Source organism: Oxyura jamaicensis, chromosome 4, assembly GCF_011077185.1.
Source record: "Oxyura jamaicensis isolate SHBP4307 breed ruddy duck chromosome 4, BPBGC_Ojam_1.0, whole genome shotgun sequence".
NCBI classification, from domain to species: domain Eukaryota; kingdom Metazoa; phylum Chordata; class Aves; order Anseriformes; family Anatidae; genus Oxyura; species Oxyura jamaicensis.
The window spans coordinates 90,819,808-90,844,340 of record NC_048896.1 but is presented as its reverse complement, the minus strand read 5'-3'; the positions used below and the strand labels follow the sequence as shown (position 1 = coordinate 90,844,340).

At 48.5% G+C, this 24,533-nt stretch overlaps 1 protein-coding gene across 1 annotated transcript; it reads right to left on the bottom strand.

Annotated features, from left to right (window-relative positions):
* Positions 1-8,283: 8,283 nt before the first annotated feature.
* On the bottom strand, positions 8,284-23,027 carry RPIA (ribose 5-phosphate isomerase A). Its single transcript, XM_035325447.1, has 9 exons — positions 22,694-23,027; positions 18,842-18,902; positions 17,165-17,220; positions 14,349-14,408; positions 13,856-13,920; positions 13,677-13,745; positions 13,006-13,147; positions 11,597-11,696; positions 8,284-9,508 (listed from the first exon to the last, which is right to left on the bottom strand). The coding sequence occupies exons 1-9, from the start codon at positions 22,937-22,939 to the stop codon at positions 9,411-9,413; spliced, it is 897 nt and encodes a 298-aa protein (XP_035181338.1). The 5' UTR covers positions 22,940-23,027; the 3' UTR covers positions 8,284-9,410.
* Between the last annotated feature and the right edge of the window lie 1,506 nt (positions 23,028-24,533).

The following is a 24,533-nucleotide window of genomic DNA, read 5'->3' as shown; positions in this document are numbered from 1 at the left end:
TTGCCTGTCACAAGGTTATTTTTTTACAGAGCCTTTAGTCAAATTCCTCTCCTGCACTTTAAAGCAGTGTTTATTTTTTCCGTCTGTGCATCTGACTTCAAACACAGGTGAAAAACAGCTGAGGCCAAGAGGTCTGCTGGTGCTTACACACATTGCTGAGCAGATGGGCTTAGTCAAGGCTTTGCAGATGCAGGAGGCCAGTCCTTGTTATGAAAGGATGCTGCTGTGGATAGGGCAAACGATGGGGGAAAAACTATCCCTTAAAAGATCATTAGAAGTTTTGCTGCTGAGCGCAACAGCACCAGGGTTATAACCTGAGTACAGATTTGGAGCATCGCTGCTGTGAGAGAGCCCTGAAGGACTTAGCTAAAATCAATGGGAGTGTTAGAAATAAGCTCTCAATGCCATTTAAAAAAAAAAAAAAAAAAAAAAAAAAAAAGGGAAAACAGTGTGCTTGGATCTTCATAGGATCAGCATAACTGCTACAGAGAGGGACAAAAATGAGTTTTCAACACCTCTGTCTTTGAACATCTCTCCCATCTGTAGCTGCAGGGATTGGCAGCGGCAGCACTGACTGGTAAAATGTCACCACTGCACATGTAAACCCTATTAGAAACAAAAAATATTCCCTACGAGGGAAAAAATAAAGGTCAATCCTGTTTCAAAATATTTTCTGGAAATTGAATAAAATCTATTCCATTTTTTTCTTTAAAAATGAGGCATATTTTAAATGGGACCTTTTACACGTTCAGAGCAGAATTTTCATCCAGAAAGTCCAGGCCCTGATGTGCACCCAGTAAGGTATGGCTGTGACTGACTGGCCTGCAGGTTCTGCAAAAGTGTAAGACCAGTGTATTTAATCACACCATGGAAAGTAGAAAATCACTTTTACAAAGCCACAAAGCCCTCTTTAACTTGATCACACTGAGAGCAGAATAGAAACAAAACAAACAAAGAAAGAAACAACAAACAAACAAAAACAGATCAGAAGCAACTTATATTTCTTAATGCACTGCATATACTGTGTTGGCTTTTTTCTTCTAATCAAGTCATCAGCTCTTAGATCAAAACTGAACCTCCCTTAACTTGCTTGAACCTGTATGGTAAATTATAGGGCCAGACTCCAAAGTGATTTAATTTGCCTAGCCAATAGTTAACAACTTTGCAGTTTTTATAATTTTAACATGCACAAGTGTTTTAAGGGTAAGTCCTGGGAGGTGCTGGTGGGACGAGCTCCAGAAGGAGCTCTACAGCCTCACAAGGTCCAAAGTCAAATGAAAAGCTTTGACTTTGCTAGCTTGGTACAGAACTCCTTAGGTGCAGGATAAGCTGAGGGCTGTGAGTCTTCGTTTGTTTGTTTTGTCTGATGTTCTTTACATCTTGCTTTATCCCAACTACATCTCTCCAAAAGAAACAGCTGCAGCACAGTCTCCCGTTCCAAAAAGAACAGTTCCCTTCCTCCAGCTGCTTAGGCTGAGGACTAATCGTCACACGAGACTTCTGCTGAACAGATTTTCAATGGGCATGAACATTGCAGGAGGAAACCAAAGCATCGCTACTGACCCATTCAAACAGCAGCAGGAGCTTTAAAGATGTCCTTCATCCTGAAAAGCAATTGTTGTAAGGACCAGGCGGTGGGACTTGGGTAGGTGCTGCCAGGAGGACACAGGTCCTGTCTAAATTAGATGAGATGAATCCACTCGACTCTTTCCACAGGGCTCTACATTTGCTCAAGCTAACTGCTCATGTAGCCTTTGAGGGACATCTTACGTGAGACAAATCCTATTACTGATGCAGTAAAAGTAGGAATAAGTTGCTCCTGGTCCCGCTATCTCTGTCTGTTTGATCAGCAAAATGGGTGCAGAGACAGATCGATAGGCAGAGAAATGTATTACAGCAGACAGGATTTGTCCACACTTAGCCAGCTGTCTGGCTAAATAGCAGTATTGATCCTGTAAATAATGACATCCCTAAAACACCTAACTTATTCTTCAAGCAGTAAGTACAGGCCTCGGGGCATGGATGTCTCCACAGGATGCATTTTGCTTGGGAGAGGCAGCCATCCACTGCAGAGCAGCTACAGAATGGGGACTCTCTCCCATCTTAGTTATTTCTCTTCCATTATCCAAATGAAGGCTAGAAAGCTATCACACTTTTTCCCCCTCTTATTTACTGCATATTCAGTTTGGAACTTAGAGGATTACTTAATCCAGAAATGTGCAAGTTTTCTAAGCGACCATTGACTGAACAAGGTTTATTAGCCCCTTTATAACCAAAATGTTGCAAATCTGGAGGACTCAAAGCAGCTACAAGATGCATTACACACCTAGCTAAAAAAATGCCAAACCTGTGAATAAAATTTTAACTGAAATGTGGCAAGCCATTGCTGGCACCTCCAGTTGCACAATCCTGAGAGCGGAGGTTTTTAGGTTTTCACAATGATTCTTCTGCAACAGCTTCAGCTGATAAAAGCTTCACACTGACTCATCTTAATTCATGAGTTCTGGCTAAAATAAAAAGGGATTAAGCAGTTTTATTACACAGTATTCAAAACAAAATGATTTGCAGAGCATTGCTTGCACTGACTATACTGCATTGCCTTCCCTAATACAAATAATACAATAATAGCTGTTATATACAATAATAGCTAATACAAATGCCCAAATGTTGGCTCGAATTTCAAATATTACAGTAAAGTAAAACTGAAGAGGACTTTGCAGATAACCACTGATGTTACTGTAAGACAATCTGGTTGTCCTTCCCCATTAAAAGTACTTCCAAATTAGTTAAGTAATAGCTATAGAGACAATTACATAGAGAAAAAATATATTATATATTTATATATTATGTGTATATATAAATTATCGAGAGAGGCAACACACCCCATGCCAGGAGGGCTGGGATTAGATGATCTTTAAGGTCCCTTCCAAACCAACCCATTCTATAATTGCATTTATTTTCTGTATTCCCAGTGTTAGGAAGAATTCTGATTCCCCAGTTCATTTTGCAGTATAAAATTATCTTTATTTAAAACCCAGATTAAAAGGTCATTGCTGATGAGATATTAATACTTCTGAAGGGTTTGAAGGTGCTGGTCACTTCCATTAACCTGCCAGTTGCCCTCTGATAGGAACAGAGCACATGGAGATGAACATAGCTGTGATATCCAGATGCCTTCAAGCAACACTGCCAAAATCAAGTTACCCTGGGAAGAAATAGAGGCTAATAAGTAAATACATAAATAAATAAATGGATGGAAAATATCCATTGGTTACAGAAGACCAACCCAAGTACAAATAACCCATCCTCGGGGACTTTCTACTTTTTGGGGAAGCCAACGCCAATTTGACTTCACAACCATGTATGGAGAAACATTTAACTATAGACTATATAAAAAAGCCCTAGAAACGCTCATGCCATACTTGGTGTCCACTTCTGGTGGACATTTCTCCAGGTAATTGCAGGAGAGCAGAAAAGGGGGTACAATTCAGGGTTGGATCCTTCCAGCCCAGGCATCCCTGCCAAGCCTTGGAAGATCAAAAAGTTTCATTTCATACCGGAGGTAGAAAACATTATCACCAGAAATACCCTATAGTTTATAGTCTAATAAAACAGGCAATGAATACTTGACTTAAAAGACTAAATTACTATCGCTGCTTACATCGGGTGCACTGGATGGTGACGGCATGCTGAGGATGCTGTTATCCCAGACGGATCAGTAACTGCCGAGAATGAGTTTCTGAGCTTCATTTCATGACTGTGATTCCTTCATATGAACATAAAACTGAAGGTAACCATGAGTGCCCACTTATAATTTAGTAAGGATAAGCCAGACAGATTTACAGTTTCTTCTACTAAACAGCTGTTTAAAAGCGAACCAGTAGCGGTCTTAATTTTTTGGCTGCTTTTCAGTGACACCGATGAGACTGACTTCATATCTGTGACAATATGGGCATTTGGACCTGGCAGATTTGTGTTTAAGGCCAGGAAGTCTGAGCCTTAACAATCTTTTTAATGTCATTTTTTTCCAAAGTGTATCCAAATGTGTTGAAACCCAAGAAATGAAGTCAACAGGGAACTATTTTAGCCAAATCTTAGCAGACATTGTTTTTATTGTTCAATGGAAATATGTTCTTAACTGCTAGCATAGTTTAAAAAATTCTGAGCCTTTCCCCTGTGGATGTTACATTTTTATTTTATTTTATTTTATTTTATTTTATTTTATTTTATTTTTGTGCTGCCGTACCAGCTGAAATTTAAGAGAAAATTCAGGAGGAAGAGGTTTGTTGGAGGAGAACGGGGAGGTTCTGCAAGCAACCTCAACAAAGACGACAACGAAATAACTCCCATTAATGATAGCTGCCTGTTCTCGTACATGTCTGAAATAAAAGCAATTTGTACCTGCTGCCATCTCAGCAGAGAAAAGCATTTAAATAGCTGCTTGTTCTTCAATTATATTAGATTTTGGTGTATTCGTTATGAGCCATTGGATTATGACCTGGCCCCATCCTCACTAAGCTGTATTTAAAACCAAAGGGAATGGTGAGCTCCTCTTTGGAAACCAATACTCGTGTAAGGACAAGAGGAAGACAAGATTCAGTTTTTAAGCAAGGAATTAAGATAGTAAGACAAGTGTCATACTGTCTAGATTTACAGTGGGATTTTTCAATTTAATGTGACAGTGCCAAATACATTACATTGGGATTAAACTGCATAGGTTATTAAATCCTGATTACCAAAAGGCAGTGCACTGTAGCAAGCAAATAACTCACAAGTTACTGAAATTACAGCTTTGAAAACGTTTTAAGGGAATTAATGTTTAATTAATGATTTTGATTTGTAAGGCCTTCCAGTAACAGCTTCACTAAGAGATTACACAAACCTGCCAGACACCGTAAGCAGAAAGGATACGTGATGTTACTGGTTTTATAATCAGCCTTGCACTGGAATAACACCGCGAGGGAAGGAGGAGGTTCATGCACAAAAAAAGGGACTGTTCCAGTTAGTAGGCACCTCAACTTCTGTGATTTTTTTTATATTATTTTTTGCGTGATCAAATTTATCCATCATGTTTATAATATCACAGCATGAGATGAACTTTGAATTTAGAGTGATCCAAGAATATCCCTAATTCAACCTCCCAAGTTAACTTGGACATTAATGTGCAGGGATGTTTACAGGCCTAAGATGATTGTTCAAAGTTAGCACCGTGCTGCTGGCTTCTTTTTGGTGCTGAATGCTGACTACTGACATTCTTTTTCTTCCACTGAGTTTCATTTCTGCTACTGACTTTCAGAAATAATACACACGTTATACACTTTATAATTTTCCGACATGAGATCCGCATGAAACCATGACTGTTTGTTACAAAACTTCCTTAAACGAAGAAATTTTTGTACAAACTTTTCTTTTTTCCTTAATAGTTTAAGTGGTTTCTAAAATGTATGTAGTTTCCTAGAAAAATCCAGGTCACTCTTTAGCTCACCACCTTTACCGTGATGATCTGACGTTATCTTCACAAGGCTGTAATTGTAATTGAGGGACTTTGGAAGATGTACGTGTGACTGCCTGTAAAAATGCGAACAGGAAAGTCTATTGAACTGAAAACGATAAATATTTGGTACCAGTTTTCCTGCAGGGATGACCTTACAAGGACTGTTCACCAGCAGAACACTGGGGACCTGATGGTAATTTATAGTGCCAAGTCAGGAGATCGGGACATTTAAAGCTGACCTGTGGAGTGCTGTAATTCGGCTGGGGCTTTACTCAGTTCTGATTTTGGTGCGTGATAGAGATACGGGGTTGATACAAAACCCACTGAAGTTATTGGGAAGGGAAATGCACAGTCTTTAGTAGTCTGAGGTTAATAAATAAAGAAATGGCTTTCTAAAGTTCCTCTTTTTAACCTGAGATACAGGACATTTTTGCTATTGTATTGAGTAAAATAGAACTGCCAAGAGGTTTGGGGGGCTTCACAAGGCTTGATACATTTGAAAAGTCCCTTTGAAAAAAGTGACTTCTTCCTCATTTCTTCCTGCAGCAGCTGGACCAAAGCCAAAGCCACCAGAAGGTATCTGGTTAAAGACATCCGACATACATACTCCTCCAGACTTAGCAACTTTATCCAGATAAGCAACGAGAAGGCTTTCCTTGGTTGCAAGATGGACCTGGCTCTATGTTTAAAAGGTATCAATACCCATTACAGCTTGTTAATAGTCATTACAGCTCATTTTTCTCACTGGTTATGTGATCATTTTTCTCCTTATCACTTGGTTTGGCTTAATACACAGAGCAAACATCCTCTGTGCTGCCTGCTTAATTATTTCCATCTCTTTGTCCAGTGTCTCAGCGCAATAATTATGTCAGCGCATAAAACTAGTCCTACAGGACAACAGCAGGAACCTGACAGAAAGAGTTGGTTTAAAACATGAAACAAGGTGGTTCACTTTAACTAAGCACTCAATTTTGTTCTCCTTAGTTTAATTAATTCAACTTAATTATTTAACCTGCTAACCAGAGGTTAATTTGATTGGATCTGAAGCACTCTATTATGATATTTATATCGGTTGGTGTTTCTTTTTGGAATGTGCCTCGTGTTTTATTACCGCTTGTCCTCATTAATTTTAGTGCTGCTGTTGATCTTTCTTGAAACGTTTGTTTTCTCCAGGGCCAAGTTAATCCATAATTCAGCGCTAATTGTAAATCAGCTGCGCGTTACCCGCTGCGCTCAGTGCTAAAAGCAAGGCCAGGGTTGGTGTGCAGGGGATGGATTGTGCCCTCTTACCGTGGTAAGCTTTGGGTAACAGGAACTGCAGTGATATCGCACCCTAAATACTCACAGCTACTCTGCCTTGGGTGTTAAAAGGAAAACTTCTTCCATTTGCTTTTTAATTATTTTTTTTTGCAGTGCCATCTTCTAAAAACACATCCCTGCTCTTCTTCCTGAGCAGGTTAGGATAGCATTGGCAGCCCTGCCGCCTCTAAGAAAGGCTTCTTAAGGCTATTTTAGACAGCACCTTAAAAAATAAAAGTCAAAAAGCAAATGCCATACTACAAACCGCCCAGGGTGTTAAAATCCAATGCAACAAACACAAACTCAGGCCCAGGAGTTGCTGGGAGAAGCCCACTGATGTGCTCACAGGTGAACTGCCCCCTCCCTGGATGGTCACAGCGTGTCAGGGAGCCCAACAGCCCCCCACTAGCTGCGGGGCAGCACCAGACCCTTCTGCATTAGGTGGATTTTGAGTCAAGGTGCCCTGACCCAGAACACATCCACGGACCGAAAATCTCAGCTGGAGGACTTTCCACAAAACCTGCATAAAAATCAGCACAAAGCCTCCAGACCTGGTTCAGATCCCAATTTTTCTCCGTCTCTGCAGATTTTAATTCCATCCGTGCAGTACATCGAAGTCTGCATGTACAGCCCATAGCCCAAGACCTGCTCAAAGTGCCCCCAGCAGGGACAGCTGCCACCAAAGCAGCAGGCTGTGCCACGAGCATCCCAAGCACCCCGAGAAGCTGGAGCATTAGACTTGCCACGTTCAGGCTCCGATTTAACAAGCCCCTGCTAAGCACAAAGCTGAATGAGATCACGTCTGGTGCGGGGCCAGGAAGTAATGGTGCAGTAATGGTTTTATTGGCTTTTTGAGAAGGAGCTGTTTGACTTCAGAGAGTCAACAGCAACGTTGGCTCCCGCTAATCTCATTTTGAGAAGCGTGCTGTGTGAGAAGCAGCTTCCTCACAAAGCTTTGCTTGATTGCTCTCTGTTTATCCAGGATTACATTAGGAGCCCGAGACTATCTGAAAGCAGCCCGTGGCAGTCGAAACAGAGCTATGATTTTGGGAACGGCTTCTGCAGCATCAGATTTGCGAGAAGAGATGCTCCAGCCTTTCCAGCAAGTTGGTGACTGGGTGGCAGCCAGGGTGCTCAGTACAAAGAGGTTCAGAATTCACAGAATAGATGTGCGGAAAGGGGAAGATTTAAAGGCATAAAAATAGCTCCTTTTTTGTGAAAAAGGAGCTGTATTTTCCATGCCCAAGATTCAGACATGCGGATTTAAGACAGGCACGTGGTAAGTGCTGCAGCTAACACGTGATGATTAGAGAAGGGTTATTTGAAAATAATGTAGTGTATTTACCTTAAGCAAAAAGAAATCAAATGCAACAGGGTGAATTTAGCTTGGGTGAAGTGCTGTTCTAAGGGAAAAATGCAGGCAGAAACTTTTAATGAAACTAGAGCATAAGTCAGCCTCATGCTACCTTAGAAATGAAATCACCACCAGACCTGGTATAACAGTTCTTTATTTCAGTGTCTCTAACACAAAAAAAAGGGCTTGCATTTTGACATCAGAACCATGCAAAGCACCTGTACACAGGGAACGATATATCGAAAGAGTGTCTCCCTCCTGCTACATATGGTAAATTTAGGCAGGAAGACTCGGTTTTCCTTCGCATTCTGCTCTATCCTTCCACAAATCAACCAGCTGCGAGAGGTGATCATTAACCTTCATTCCAAACCAGTAATTTGCCACAGAGCAGTATTCTGCACTGCCCCAAGCTGCTCATAAATGCTCCTGTAAACATCCTCCAGGACCCTCAGGTTCTGCTCTCCTTTTACAAGGATGAAGTTCTGAACATCTCCAGCTACTGGAACAGGCTTTAACAGAGGTACTGGATTAATGCAGTTGTAGGAGAACAGATTTTGGCTCAAAGGATGAAATGTCTCCTCCATACAGAGGCCCAAAAAGGCCCTTATCAATGTCCCAAGCACAGGGACGCAGAGACCACAGTGCCCCCAGGCTCAGAGATTTGTCATATGCACAGAGGATTAATGAGACATCCCGACTATTAAAAAACAGTGGTGTAGAAAAAATAAAAGGCATAAAATACCGAACCAAAAAGGTTCCAAATAAGGCATCAGCAGGTCCCAACTGGGTGTGCTCCCGTTATGCACATCATCCTCCCAGCCAAGGTGGCTAAGAATGATGCATTGGGATTGTATTTCTGACCTCAGTCGTTGAGGGCTAAGAGCAGCCCGAAGGGTTCAAGTTCTGTTCAAAAAAAAAAAAAGAAAAACAAAACAAACCAAAAAAAAACACAAAACAAGAAGTATTATTTTTGGTAAATATTTCTTAGAAAATCAAAATGTGAAAGCAATTTGTTTAAATGATTCTTTAAAAAAAGACAACATTCCTGTAAAGTAAAAATATATATATATCTAGAAATAGAATATAATTTTTTTTGTTTTTTTTAAAAAAAGACATTCAGTATCACATCAGCGGATTCTGATCAACTCTCCGTCCGCCTCCTGCGATACCCGCTGCTCGTTAAGGCAAAACGTCAGGCTGGCACCATTACGACAGCTGAATCCAAGTGGCCCAAGGCGAAGCAGAGCGGGCAGCGCACCGGCGTCAGCGGGGCTGCTTCTCCCGCACGCTGACCGAGCCGTCCTCCATGCCGAAGTACACCACCTCTGCCATGTTGATGAACAGTCCCGTCTCCACCACACCTGGGAACGAGAACGTTAATGCCAGAGCTGCCAGAGGTTTACAGAAATGTGTCCAGCCTGGGTGACTTGCAACAGCCACACCGGCAGCACCCGGGAAGCCTTTTCTTCACAGCCAGACTGAGGAAATTCTCTACAGAGACTAAGAAACAGCTCCCAGAGCTCTCCATGATGTTCACACCACCCCAGCCACCACCTTTACACTAATAAAACCACAAACAAGGCATTTTCAGCTGTCTGATGACCCACAGGATTCAAAGGAAGCCACACAGCCACAGACTTACCCACTTTAGTTTTTAAACATGTCTGAAAAATTACCTTCTTAGAGTACACCTGGATAACACTTGTTCAGATGTTAAGACACAGCAGATCTGCTGCTGCCTCTGCAATTTGTAGCCCATTACCAGGTGTGCTTCTGGTTTCATTTAATTATGTAATTATGGGGTGCTCATAACTTCACAGTGGTCACTGAGCAGCAGCCAGAGCCCATAAACACGCAGGCTACTGGTTTCCAAACCAGGCAGGTGGAGGATGCAAACCAGTGCCATGGGTTCAAACAGAGCCTCCAGGCTTTCCTCCTAGCCAGCAAGAGACTCCTCTAGGAATCAAACCAAAACTTCCTCTGGGAGAGGGGCAAAAAGCCAGCTTTTCACATTGCATAAACCTTTGATACCACAGAGATTACGGCCACAGAAAAGCCCATGAGAAGTTAATCACACTGTCTACAGGGAATTAAGGGCAAAATGGATTTGAGACCAAAGATCAAGGAGGAAGAAAAAAAAATAGCATCAAAGCGATGCTCATCCAGTTGGTCCTTCCTTATACAGACAAAGGAAAAGCTCTGTTTTGAGGCACACAAAATCCTCAAGCAACTTTAACGCTGGCAATTTGTAGCGATGCACAGTTCCACAGCCCCCAGTGACCTTTCCAGGTGGCAGCTTGCTGGTGCACGTGGCACTCAGCATGCCAAAACCCTGGTCCCATACCAGACCCAAAGACAGAGGCCACCGATACTCAGAGCCAGCAGCGAGACTGCTGGGTGAGCCCACGCACGCTGGCTAGGATATGGAGCACAGCACCAGGGACAGCCCAGCCCAGCAGCACTCGCTGGTTCATTTACATCAGCCACTGGTTTGTTTAGATCTGCTCCTGCCAAAGGTCTGAACCTGCCATCTACTGTTGGCTGCGAGCAAGTGCCAGGTAATTATTCAGACCGCAGGCACCAGGACAAGCCAGGGCAGAGGTAACACCCTAGCAGCTTGCTCCGAGAGTTGGAGAAAAGAAAATGGGTTTGTTTTCAGCAAGTCAGCCTTCTAATACGCATTGAGGGAAGCAAAGCCACTAAACAGAAGCAGCTTAAAGTTACTGGGGACTCTTCAACAAGCCTAAATTCATGGCCTCTGGCTGGTCTTACGTTTTAATCATGGTGCCAGGACAATATTTTGCCACTTTGCAACAGGATCCCAACCTGCTCCTATGTGTTCTGGCAATACATAAGCAGTAGTGCAACTAAAGGCAGAACTGCTGTGCACTGCAGGGGCAGGCAGTTATCTGGGATGAACTCAAAGATAAAAAAGACAACGACGTATTCAAAAGCTGGCCAGATTCAAGAGCAGATTTTGCTAAGACCTCCAGACAAGATAGCCAGATGAGGCTGAGCCACACTTCGTCTGCTCAGGAGTCCTTGCAGAGAAGCTGTTCCATTTGCAAAAAGTATCTTTGGCCACTGCTTCTCTTTTGCACATAAATAGCTAAAACAATAGGTACGATAGACTGCAACCTGACAGCAAGGTGAGCCCCCAGGACTACACAACTGTAATGAGATGGAGCTGTAAGCAGTTTCTGCATACCACAGCCCAGAGCAAAAACAAAAATAACATAGCCCAGTGCAAACCCCTTGCTCCTGAGTCCACCAGTGGTTCCATTAAAAGCTTCTTGCTAAGTGGACACAAGGAGAGTAAGGAAGAGAATAAGACTGGCGTGTCTAAAATGCAAAATGGTGTACACACACACACACACAATCCCAAGGTCAGGGTTTTCTAGTATGGACCAAGCCTTAGCCAGTATTTGCTCTTTAGTTACAGACATTACCTGGTATCATTTTGATGGCAGTGTTCACTTCGCTCCATTCATGAACCTTGTCAAACTTCCAGTCCAGGATGAAGTTCCCGTTGTCCGTCACCACGGGGCCCTGGGAAACAAACCCATCTGTCAGCACCGTGAGCTCTTTTCCTACCAAGCACAGCGAGGGACTGTCACGGCCTCGCACCGGGAGCTGTCCCCGCTGCAACAGTTTAGAGAAAGTCATCATTCAAGTAAAGGAGGGCAGTGCACTGCTCCACAAGAACAATAAGCCTGTAAGTAAAACCACTGCCCCTTGCAACTGTGCCTCCTGCATTCTTCTGCATACAGTTCACAGATAATGCAGAAGCTGGAAATAATGATGCAATTTCATCACTATGGTAGAGGATCCTTTTCGCAAGAGTAAAACCAGATGAATGTCCTAAAAAGGCCACCATATGCAACTGAAGCCAGAACAAGACCCCCTACCCCAGCAATAAGGGTGTGCCACACACTGCTGGATGCCATGGAGAGTTTTTGAAGCTCCAGAATTGCTGGCCTTCAGTGTCCCAGATGTGCTCAGCACGCTCTCAAGCCCAACAGTTGGGTCATTTCAATAAAGCCAAGGCAGCTGGGGCTGAGAACAAGGTGTCTCAGTAGCTCAGAGCAGGGTTTGTGACCACACATGCCAGCAAGGACCACAGCAGGAAGAAAAGCATCCTCCAAGGTCACAGCTCGTGCTGGTGCAGCACCAAAGTGCATTCCCTGGGAGAGGCAGGTCACAATTCATGGTGAACAACTGGTTTGCTCTTTTCAGGCTCCTAAACACAGCCCCTCAACCTCTGGCCAAGGGATGAAATGCCCCAAAACCAAGTGCTCAGCCTTCAGGCATTAGCTCCAGCTGTTCCTGCAGACAGCTCTCTTCTTCCCTGGCTAAGGCCCACTGCCCCAGCCAGGATAGAACAGTGGCAGTGGAGACAAAGCAGCTTCAGCTTTAATTTAGTCTGCTCTTGCTTTGTGTGGCACACAGGAGCCCGAGATCACCAGGAGCTGCCCACCCAGCTGAAGATACATTGGCAGCACAGACTGCCCTCCAACCCCCAAACATCCCTGCAGAGCAGCAGGTCAAGTATTTGTGCGTGAGATGGAGGCCCCAGCAGGACAGAGAGGGTTCCCACAAACACAGCCACCCATGCTTTGAACAGAGAGACCCAGAGCAGCCCTCAGGTGTGGCCTTGGCAATCCCTCTTCTCCTTGTTCAGGGTTGCTAGCTCTGAGAGACCAGAGAGGCACTCCATGAGCACCCCCAACATGTAAACACGCAGTTCGTTAACCGAAGTGTAATTGGGGGGAATTACACAAGGGGCCAGATTTAATCAGATGAAAGGTCACGGTCAGGTGGCTCCTTTGGGCACCCAGAGCCGATCAGGGCCACTCACCGCTTTGCTAACAGCCATCCGCAGCTCTGCAGCACCCCCAAAGTTTTTGGTCAGGGCTCTGGTGACAGGGACGTAAGCCATGGGGATGACTTCAATGGGGATTCCCTTCTTCCACTGCTCCCCGAGACTCTCTGATTTTTTCCTGAGGACAGGGTTTGAGGTGGGATTAGTGTCAGACATTACATTGCTACCACAATTAACTAACACAACACGCTTACCACATTCCCTCTTGCAAATCCCTCATGTGTAAGGCTCTAGAGAGCAGAGCACTCAGTTTGCACATGCATGTGTGCAGGAAGAACAAGTTTAACGTGCAAAGCTCTGCTCATAAGCCCCATATTTACACACTTTGGACAAACAGGACAGAAGTTGGCTTCTCTGCAGCCTCGTGGCTGCACGCACAGAAGGGGAAATTTATTCTGTACCAACAATCACTGTGCTCAGAAAGAATGGAGCAGCCGTTTCCCCACAAGCTCCACTGACACGTAAGCAGGCCTGCTGAGTTGAAAATTAAGGAAAAAGGGCCAGATTCAATTGCTGAAGCACTGGGAATCAGGCTCATCTCCACTTACCCCTGCTTCCCCTGACCCGCTGGAAGAACTGTAATAGCCTAACACGGGACCACCCAAATCCTCCCACAAGACAGAGGTGTAACAAATCGTGGTATTTACCTGTAATCGGCAATAACAATGAAGCATTTTGCATATCCTGCAACTATCTTCTCCTGCGTCAAGCAGCCACTGCAAGGGAAAAGAACAAAACGTCAGAAAACTTCGGACTGCTCCTCGGTGCAGCCCCAAAGCCACCCACCACCGGCGCCCCACGCAGACGCACGGACAGCAAGGCTCACCCGCCACCTTTGATAAGGTTGAGGTTTGAGTCCACCTCATCTGCTCCATCAATGGCAACGTCAAGCTGTAGGGAGAGAAGAAATTTGGTGTGGAAACCTCACCCACACGGCCTCAAGGTGCTGCTCTCAGTGAAGACAGGAGGTGAACTTGTGGTCTCAGGGGACCACCCGGGGACAAGCCCTGCTCTTCCTGGTCACCTCGTGGTGTTGGCGGTTGGGATTTTAGGGCATTTGTGGTCTTCATGAAATGGAGGAGCCCGGTTCAGCAGACAGAGACGGCATCCTGTCCCTGCAGTCCCTGCCCAAGTCACCCTAAAACCCAGCCTCACAGCCAGACCACTGCTTCGAGCAAACTCAAAAGCTCCGGGGAAAAATAAACTAAGCCGGTTCTCTCCCGTCCTGCAGCTTTTGTCCCCAGGGAGGACAGACGAGCCTGGTGCTTTAGGAAGGAGCAGGCTGAAGGCAGGGCAGGTGAGGTCTCGGTCCCGCTTACCTCTGGATGTCGGTCCAGGTCACTCAGCGTTAAGCCGTTCTGCAGGATCAGCTGCCGGGCCTGCACACCAAGAACACAGCGAACACCATTTACCAGGGGCAGGGAAGGAAAACAGCCTTGTGGGGTCGTTCCCCCCACCTCAGCAAGGATGGAGGCCCCCTAGGTGGCCTGCAGGACTCCGTCCTGAGCTCGTGGAGAGGCCGTGGCCAGCAGCAAGGCACGGCAAGGAGAAAACGCTGCTTCCACACCGGATTCTTTTATCCAAATAACGATGATTTGAACTCAAATGCTCAGGTGGTGCAAAGCCTGAGTGCAGGTCTCTCCATCCTAAAGAGCAGGAAGCCCCATCAGCTTGGTGGGAGACACCTGTGTCTAAGCATGACGACACATATGGCATTTTTGAGTCCTGTATTTTCCATTTCAGCTTGGACATTATGGTCCCCTGCACCCATCTAGCCCCTCAGATTTCCTTTGGCTGAAAAACGGGAGCAGGAAAACGAATTATTTGCACCGTAGCGATATGGGGCTAACGATGAAAGCGTTATTCATATCGGAAAGAAACAAACACCAAATGAAAAAGTGGAAAGGAAACGCACAGCTCATGGCAAAAGTGTGGGAAGCCTCCGGAAACAGCAGCTTAGTGGCCCCGACTGACTTTTACTGAAGTAGCCGTGCATTTCCCTCTAGTGGCAATATGACACAGAGCACCTGGAGCTACTCTCCCCTTTATCCACCTGTTTAAATCTAAGATGAAGCTTACAGAACCTTAAATGGGTTGAATTCTCTGTTGCAAATCACTGTTTGAGTGAGAGTCCCTCCTTGCATGAATTCTGCTCGAGTCTGAGCTTCTGATTGTGCTGTGGCTATTCCGAGAAACCCGTGTCACAGCCCGGATGAACTCATTCCCAGCAATTTTCCCCACTTACAAAGTGCACCAGTCACACGTAGGGGCATTCCAGAACCGTTAGGAAGAATTAGATAGTTCTGGCAAGGAGAAACAACTTGTATCTTTTCTATTTCTCCATCATTTTACAGCATGCAGTTTTAACACCCATGGGCTGTGGGCTCTTGATCAAACTGTGCTCTGGGATTGCCCCGAGGGCTCACAAAGTACAAAAAGACCCCCGTCAGTGGGTGCACATTCGTGGCGTTCGTGTACGAAGATTTCAGGGATCTGGGAATTGAAAGCATTGGAAAACACTGTGCTGCACATGCAGGCCAGATCCTGAACAGGCTCAGAGCGAGCGGCGTGGAAACGAGGTGGCTCTCCCTGGGCCCTCTGCTTGCAAGGCGATGAGAGCAGGCCGGCACAAATCAGCAGCAGAGCTCCCACAACGGGGGGCAAAGTGGCAGGACCTGCGCAGCGCTTGCACGCCCCCAGACGAGCGGGTTAAGCCCGCTTCCTTGCCCAGCCCCGGGGATCCAACATGCAGTCCGGAGCACTGCGTTAGCTGGCCGGAGGACGGGTCCTTTGGGGATTAGACGAGTGACGGGTCGCTGCCAACACGGCTCTGGCTCCGTGCTCTCGGCACGCGTCCGGGTGCAAAGGAGAGACAATGCAAAAGCCAAGGGACGGATACTTACCCCGGCACTAGCTTTACTGATGGTGATGGAATAACCCAACCTTACAACAGGGAAGGGAGAAGAATAAAAGCCCACTGAAAGCAATTCTTCCTTGCCAGTGACCTCAGGCAGCCATTTACACCTGTACGTAGCGAAAATAAGAGGCTGTTTTGCTGACCTGGGAACGCTTCCCTGCGAATTGGTTGAGGTCTAAGAGACTGCACAAGATACGAGGAAGCCCCACACCTGGGGGATTTGGGCTCGTGCGGGTGTGTGACCTATCTCCTCCCTTTACCAGCAACCTGGGTGTTTTACTGGGAAGAAACTGATATAGATTTAAAATATATATATATTTTTTACTTGTAGTTGTTTGAAGCAGTTTGCTTTATATCCAGTTTGCCACTGGTTGTTTGCAACTGCTGAGAAGAGAGAGCCTCATGTTTAAAGAACAAGGGCACAAGGGTGTTAAGTTTTCACAAGGTTTTAGGATAATTTAGGTTGGCCTCCATCCAACCTCCAGCTCACAGCAGGGTCAGCTACCAGGCTGCTCAGGGCTTTGCTACACAAACCTCTGAAACTGTGCACGGCCCCTCTGGGCAGCCTGCCTCAGCGCAGGATCGGCCTCACGGTGACAAAGTTGTGACAAAGGTACAGTCCCAGAATCCACACCAGGACTGAGAAAAGGACAGATGTCCAATTCCCAGACTGGAGGATTGCCACCCAGCCTTGAAAACCCCGCGGGTGGCCCCTGTCCCACAAGCTGGAACCGTCTCCTCTCCCCACCCTAAGGGGACAAGGTGCACAGCTGTTCCTCTGCAGCACGTTTCCACCTCAGGGAACAGAGGCAGAGAGACCAAAGGCATTTGCCTGAAGGCACAGAAGCAGCTCAAAAGCTTCCTGAGCAGCTCTGTGTTTTACCACAGAGCCACAATTCTTCCTCTCCCTGTCAGCTTCTCGACAGCTAAGTTGGTATGAGCTGATCCCTGCAAAAGTTGCACTGCAAAGGAAAAATTAAGCTGATTTCTCTCCTGCAATTTCTTGTAAAACCCAGCTGATGCACGCTGTCAGGCTCCTGCTGAAAACACAAGAGCTTGTGCTGTGATTTTTACAGCTTTCAGGGCCTGGTACAGAATCAGGAAAGGAGACTCAGTGTCTCCAACGTGTTTTGCGTTATGAGCCTGCTTCACCACAGCCAAAGGAAAGATGTTTGTGAGCATCTGGACTAGAAGAAAACAAAGGAGGGAAGCGCTCACCTGGAAGGACGTAGGGATGCAGACAATTGCCAGGTTCTCTTCTTTAACCCGCTCGGCTGGAGGAAGAAAGCAGAAGCCTTGGTTTGTGCGTTGCAGAAGGAAACACAACACACCAACTCTCACTTTAAGGAATCAGCTCAGAAAAGCCCCTCTGAATCACCGCAATTACTTGCTTGGCTTACAAATAAATCAGTCACGCTCAAAATGCCAACAGGTGCCACCCTGCAGAGGCTCAGGCTCTGTTTCTGCAGCAGTGTTTGAACACCCACCCGAGCCCAGCCCCGGACACCACGAGCCGTTAACCTTTGGGTCTTCAGCAGCGGAGGAGCGAGGGTTGTGCCTCATCAGCAGCTCCTGGGACATCGGCCCCGCTCCCCTGTCTCGCTCCATTAGATGGGCTTTGCTGTGCTCCTTGTAAACAGAGCCGCAGCAGCTGCCTGAGAGGTTTTCTGGCTTGTTGCCTTGGGGACATCGCGTCCATTTCTTATAAATCATTTAAATATGCGGCAGGGAAAGGATTAATGAAACACGGTGTTCCATTAAAAGGAAGGAAAGATTTCTTCCCCCGGGTTAATTTCAAATGATGAAAATCTATCAGGACGGTATCACTATGGACAAAAATGTGATTTTAGTAAATACAATGCAACAGCCATCTCATCAGAACACGCACGTGGGCCACAGGCTTCAAGGCACTGCAGCCCTGCACGGGTGGAGGATGCAATAGATGGGGCCACGTGCTGTTACAACACATCTCACATTTCTTTTGAGATCGAACCCAGGTTAAAGTTGGAAGTGGCTGTAACACGGAGCCAAAGCCAGGCAGCTGAATGGCAGCTCCTGAGCCACCTCCCAGACAAACATGTGCAGGACACACATGGCACAGGGTGATGTGGGTGCGACAGGCAGGTCACACCGCGATCCCTCCTGTCCCCTGCCCTGCGCTCTGCCCGAGGAGCTGGGAGTCACTTTGCAGCCACAGCAGCCGGAGACACACCAAGCTCTGCTTCCAAATGAGAGTCCCAAGGCCAAAAGGGAACTTTAAACCTCGGTGCCCACCGTAATGAAGCATGAGGATAATTACCCTCACATTCACTTGGCAAAATGCGTTTGCTTCACTTGAGAATTTTGCAAAGAGGCTGAAAATTTCTGAATCACACCCTGAGCAAATCTGCACCTCGAGGCAAGCAGATCAACCAGGCTGCAGGGTGTAAAAAAGGAGGCACAGCAGGGTGTCATTCCTTGCCCTGCTTACACCTCAGCAGGACCCTCAGCGTGAATGCCATGCGAGCTGCAGGCAAACGGGTTAACAGCAGCAGAGCAGCTGCATGGCCCGAAGCCACAAAACAAGTCAGGACCGGGCAGAGCCGGAAGGTTTTTAGCTCCAGTTTGCGGCGGGTGCCAGTAAAGCGCATCGCCTGGCCCTGCGGGGAGAACAGGTGGAAAGCACTGCCCTGCTGAGCAAAGCCGAGGGAATCAGTCCCTCCTCGGGGCTCCCTGTGCAAGAAGTTTGGAGCACAAGACCCGGCTGTAACCTCCAGCTTCGAGCAGGACAGGGCAGCGGGTGAATACACCCAGTGTATGAGCACAAGCTCTGCATACGCCTGGTTTACAGTTATTTGGGGCAGCTGGACAAGGGGGCTTTCTGGAGCAGGAGCGACGTGAAGGGGAGCACCCTACCTAATCGATGCACCGCGTGGACAATCGTGGAACCGCTTCCGATGCCAAGAACTTGGTTGTTCTGCAGATCAAAGAGAGACGGGAGAGCTGTTAGTGGGGCACGGTGCAAGGCCTTTGCTCTTCCAGCAGACTCTGTATTTTGGGCACATGCAAGGGGAACCTTGCCCGGAGATACTCGCTGACAGCGTGCTTCAGACAAGGAGAGGAGCTCGCTCCAGCACAGCAGGACTGCTGCCTGCTCTCTGTGAGGGTGGCTGAGGGATTTTAAGCAACTCACTCACTTCTTGCAGGACCTGAGCTCGCTAAATACCGCTGGGTCTGGCTCTCAGGGTGCTCAATGCACGCTCACCGCTGGTCGCTGGCAGCATCAGAGGCAGCCTCAGCAGCAGCATATGGGGGTTTGAATTCCAACTAATCCTTGAGGGACTGTGAAGAGGGCAGCCAAAACAACAGGATTTTTCCTCCCCCACAAAAGCCCAGCAGGAAGGAAGCCTGAGAAACACTTGCACAGCACCTCACAGCTCAGCCTCCCGGCACTCCCAGCCAGCAGCACGTCTCCTCCAAATTAGCAACCCCGTTTGCAAGCCCCAGCCCCGGCACAGGACGAGTCTTTTCCTTCCGAGAGCAGGCAGAGGGGAACGTGAGCTCCCTGCGGTACGACAGCAGGCAACGGCAGCACTTCTCCTGCCAGAAAGCTGGGAGCTTCCCCCAGTACCACAGAGGAAGAAGGCGAAACGGCCTCCAGATAACATCTCCCAAAGAAGCCGCACGGTAACAGCAGCGGGCTGCTGCCAACGGTGTTGTTAATAGTACTGGGCATGCACCAGCAGCCAAAGTTAAGCAGTTCCTAGAAGATACTAACACCATCCCCTAAAACAGGGCACGGGGCTGGCTGCAGGAGGCTCCAGTGACACCCCTGAAGGATGAGTGAGGCTGGCAGCACGTGCTGAAGAGGATCACGTTTTAAACACAGCTCGGTCCTGGACTTTCTCTGCTCGTGGTTTGGCTTGTGGATCACTGCGGTCTCACCCAAAACACAGACATGTTTCTAAAGCACGCCGCAGGCTGAGGGTGGTTGGGCACAGTCATGTTGCCTGCACCAGAGGATGCTCTGCCGTGTAAATCTGTGTTTTATTATCAACTCAGCCTCTCACCCACCAAGAACTACCTGTGGCATCTTGCACACTAATTTTCCGTGTACTTCCCCCTGGTTTGGACGGGCTCCAAAGCTTAGACTGACTTAAGGAGGCACGATATCACTACAGAGATTTCAAATGCTAAAGACTTCCAGTCAGCCAGGAGTGCAGGCACAGAGCTTCTGGGCGTTACTTCTTGGATGTCAGGCAGCTCTGGAGCTCTTCCTCCATGAGCAACAAGTCAGAGCTCAGCAGATGTGGACAAAGCCACATCTGCAGCATTTCAACCAGCTGAAATGTTTCTGGGATGGGAGCCTGCCTGAAAAGGCAGAGCTCAAGGCAGGTCACACTCCCCTACGATTAATGACTTCCCTTGCTTCTGCAGCTTAAAAGCTTAAAAAAAAAAATAAAAAGTTCTCTGAAACCCAGCACACAAACAGCTCCAGCTCTTCCTAACCACCATGACTCTGCAAAAGAAGGGGAAAGCAACAGATCGCCGCCGCGTGCTTGCGACACTGCCAGCAGAGCTATGACATGGGAGAAGCCCAACAGCTCCCAGGGCTTCTCAGTTTCACCTGCCTGGCTGGCAGAGCCCAGCAGAGCAGCTGCAAGGGGCGAGCAAGGCTCATGTTGGCCATGGAGGGGCAGTTTCCTCTCCTTGCCCTCATCTGTACAGGCTGGGACAACTTCTTTGAAGCCTTAAAGCAATGGTGAAAGCCTCAGCATCAGCCACCCCATTGTCATGAGGTGGGAAGAGCTCACCAGGCCCATCAACAGCGATAAACCTGAAGGTGTTTATTGGTGATGAGGGGCAAAGCACCCTCCTGTAGGAGGTGGCAAGACTTTGGGCTAAGCAGGTTTCCCAAAATTCAGTTTAAGCCATTCTAAACCAGTGCTGTCACAACCCCTGCCCTACTGTGGCTCCCACCTCTCCCTTCTCAGCTCCAACCCCAGCTAGACCAGGATCAAAAAGAGCCCAAATCCACCCAATTTTAAAAACTGGTGCACAGCAAGCCTGCCCTGAGTTATAGACAGCAACGCCTCACAGGCATGGCTGGTCCAACACAAGTTTCTGGTCCAACACAAGCTTCCACGATTTGGATTTACAAAGAGCTGAAGATAAACAGCACAAAGGCCAAAGTTTCCTCATGGGCATCTTCAGTCCTCTGTGGCAGGCACACCTACAGCGGCGCTGGAGGAGCTGCATAAAGGCAGAACCAGCTCTCCCTGGGCAGCTCGGGGCTCTGTACTACCTGTGCTGCTCCTGGTTTGAGCTCCTCCATCCTGGTGTCTGCTTGAGGGGCTCCTGCCCTGGTACCATGGGTTCTGCTCTCAAAACTGCCCAGGGACAAGAACCTTGGGTAAAAACACTGACTTAATTAAATGAGAAAGAAGGAGGAAAAAGGAAAAAAAAAAAAAAAAGCTATCCCCTGCTGATTCCCCCTAATGCAGCTGCTGCAGGCTGCCCAAGGAGCTGATGTTAGGGAGGGCAGCCCCAGTGCTGTGAGCCTGCAGCAGAGTCAGGCAGGAGAACCGTGTCCTATACGACCCAGCCCCAAACCCAAACCCAAACCCAGCAGCACCTTCCACACGTGCCTGGCACACACGGGAGGCAATCTGAAGCTGCATTTCTGGGGGATCCTACGGCTCCCTCTGCTAGCAGTGATAGCAGCAATGGCCAAAAGCACAACTGTCAGGCAGAGCAGCTGCTCCCTCCCGATACAAGCCGAAGGGAGACAGGTTTTCTGCAATAGCTGAGACCATCCAGCTCTGGGGGAGACTCTAACTTGCTTCGCCACCATCGCTTCAAACCAGCTTGCAGAGCAAACATTGCAATATTACCCCCACCGCTGCCTCTTTCATTATTAGCCAGGCCCTGAACTTCAACCAGCTGGGACGGGGCCAAACGTCACCGTTAAGTCCGCTTGGCCATAAAACAGTGCAAAAGTCAGGACTCGGGAGTCACGTTTTGCCCCAAAGGCTGAGGTGCACCCACCGTGCGACACCCCGCAGTGCCAGGCACCGAGCGGCCCCGCTGCTGGCGACACAAACCCTTCCCAAACCCACACACCGTGCAACTCGGGGCTTGCTTTTGGCAAGGGAAGGAGCTGATGCCACTGAGAACTGAGCTCCCCCCGTCCCCCTGCCAGCTTCGCAGTGAGCGGGGGGAGGACGGAGTGGCTGCAAAGGAAGGAAAACACTTGTGGGACACCGGGGAACCTGCTGGCAATTGGGCTGGGGGCAAGCAGGGTGGAAAACGGGATTTTTTCCTCCCCAAGAGTGCTAATACGGACTTGGAGCCCTACACCCCTGCTTCAGTGCTGTTGCAGAGATGGTGAGATAACCCACTGCTTGGCGATAACCCACTGCTCGACCATAACCCACTGCTCGACCATAACCCACTGCCCGCCGACAACCACCGATCCTCCAAGTGCTCCCCACCAGCCTGTCCCAAAGCTGGGACACCTCTGGTCCCATCTAACCCTTGAGGGGGTGACCAAAGCCCTTCGCCCCCTCTCCCTCCTGGCAGGGGGCTGCCACCCCCTGTCCCCCCCCAGGGCTCGCTGGGTTAAGGGGTGACGACCCTGGGGGCGAGCCCAGCTCACAGGGAGGGAGGCCGGGGAAAAGCTGGGGGTGTCCGACCCGACGGGGCTCGGGGACGAGCCTGGGGACCGGGACGGGACAGGGAAAGCAGCCGGGGTCCCGCTCGCCTCACCTGGACGTGCCTGTCCACCGCCGCGCAGGCTGCCAGCCGCTTGGCCTCCTCGGCCATGGTGCCGCCCGGCCGCCCGCGGGTGAAGGCTGGCGTGCCCCCGGCCGCGTCCCTGTCCCCGTCCCTGTCCCTGTCCCTGCTCCTGTCCCTGTCCGTGTGACTGTCCCTGCCCCTGCCCCTGTCCCTCCCCGGCGGCCGGGCAGCCAGGGCGGTGCTGCGGAGCGGGCCGAGCCTGCCGGGGAGCCGCATGCCGCCGCGGCCCGCCCCCGGGGGGCTCTCCCGGCCGGGCTGCGGGCCTGGGCCGAGCCGGCTAGCTGCCTCCCACCTCCCTCCCTCCCTCCTTCCTTCCTCCTTTCCTCCTCCTCCTCCTCCTTCTGCGGGAGGCTGGGACTTGTAGTTTGGCGAGCCGAGGACTACAGCTCCCACAGTGCCCCCTTGGGGGAGCGGCTCCCGGCCGGGCCGTGGTGCTGAGGGGGAGCCCCGCGGTGCTGTGAGCTCGGGGCAGGGCTGGGCTGATGATCCCCTGCTGCTGCTCCGAGCCCTTCACAGCCCCCGTTCCCCGCCTGGCAGCAGGGGAGCTGCCCCCACAGAGGCAGTGTCACCTCTGGGACAAGGGGGGGACATGGATGGGACAGGAGGTGCTGGCCCTTGGGCGGCCGGCACCCGCTTGTGCTTCTCCCAGCATAAAGCCCAATGGGGTTTTCCATCAGGGAGCACATAAAACGTTTTTTTTATATATTTTTTCCACATTTTTCCCCTCTGCCCTGGCTCGTCACCTGCTGACACCGTCCCTGAGACAATCCCAGGGACAGGGCTCAGGTCCAAACCTGGCAGCCAAGCTGAGACCAGGCACCAGTACAAAAAAAAATCCCTCTCCAGGCTTCATCCCACATAGGCAGCTGGGATTTGCAGGTACGAGGTCACACCACAACGAGCGGAGAATCTTGTTTTATTTGCACAACAGAAAAGCGGCTGTTGACTTTTTTTTCTTTTAGTTCTGCACATGACTGACTTGTTCTGCTGCCAACCTCCGCAATTCCGCCGTGGTTTTTTAAGGCTGGAGACATTTCCTTTTGTTTTCCCTGGGCAGGCACGCCAGCCTTTGAACAATGGGGCGTTATTTCAACAATGGCTCTATTATCATCACCCAGGCTTATCGGAGTGAGTTAAGGCCTTACCTTTCTGTGCAGGGCAGGTGACTTGCTATTAAGAGCATGTGACTGCCAGGCAGAGGAGCCTGGAGTTTTGTTTGCTGGCAACGATTTTTCCACAAGATACAAGTTTTAAAGTCCAAAAACGCACGGTTAGTGGGATCTAGATTTCAGAAAGAAATCCCTCCTAAGTGCCACAATGCATTCATGTTGAAGGAGAAGCTGACAGGGTTTGGGTGTCACTCCGTTCGGCATCCCAAATGTTTGACTTCTGCTTGAAATGAAAACCGGTCCTGTTTTTCTTTACACCGATTCAGCAAACCCACCTTTACATGTGTGAGTCTCTCAAATCCCGCCCGATTGAGGAGTGTTGGTGCTGAAGTTCAGCACGAGGTGATAAACATGTTTGTAGCCTCAGAGCAAGTGCTGCTGGCTTTGGCTTAAGCACATCCCGCAGTGCACGTGCCGGGAGGAATGCAAACATTTCCACTCACAGATAATGCTGCTGTCAGTTGGCATTTTCTCTGAATCGGTCAGGGAGGTACAGTTCCAGTGAATGCAGCAAGATCTTTCCCAGAATATTCGATTTCTGGTGTGCTGAGACTTGCCTGTGCACAAAAAGAGGGCACTGGACATTTGAGAAATGCATTTTCCCTAAGTTTCAGTGACAGCCACCTCTGTTTGCAAATGGC

What these genes read in the sequence shown, in the direction of transcription:
- RPIA (XM_035325447.1), bottom strand. Translation starts at nt 22,939, where the DNA reads ATGCGGCTCCCCGGCAGGCTCGGCCCGCTCCGCAGCACCGCCCTGGCT. An exon ending in ATTGTTATTGCCGATTACAG is followed by an intron (nt 13,148 to 13,676) that starts GTAAATACCACG and finishes CCCTGTCCTCAG; the next exon opens with GAAAAAATCAGAGAGTCTCG. An exon ending in TGCCATCAAAATGATACCAG is followed by an intron (nt 9,509 to 11,596) that starts GTAATGTCTGTA and finishes TCTCGTTCCCAG; the next exon opens with GTGTGGTGGAGACGGGACTG.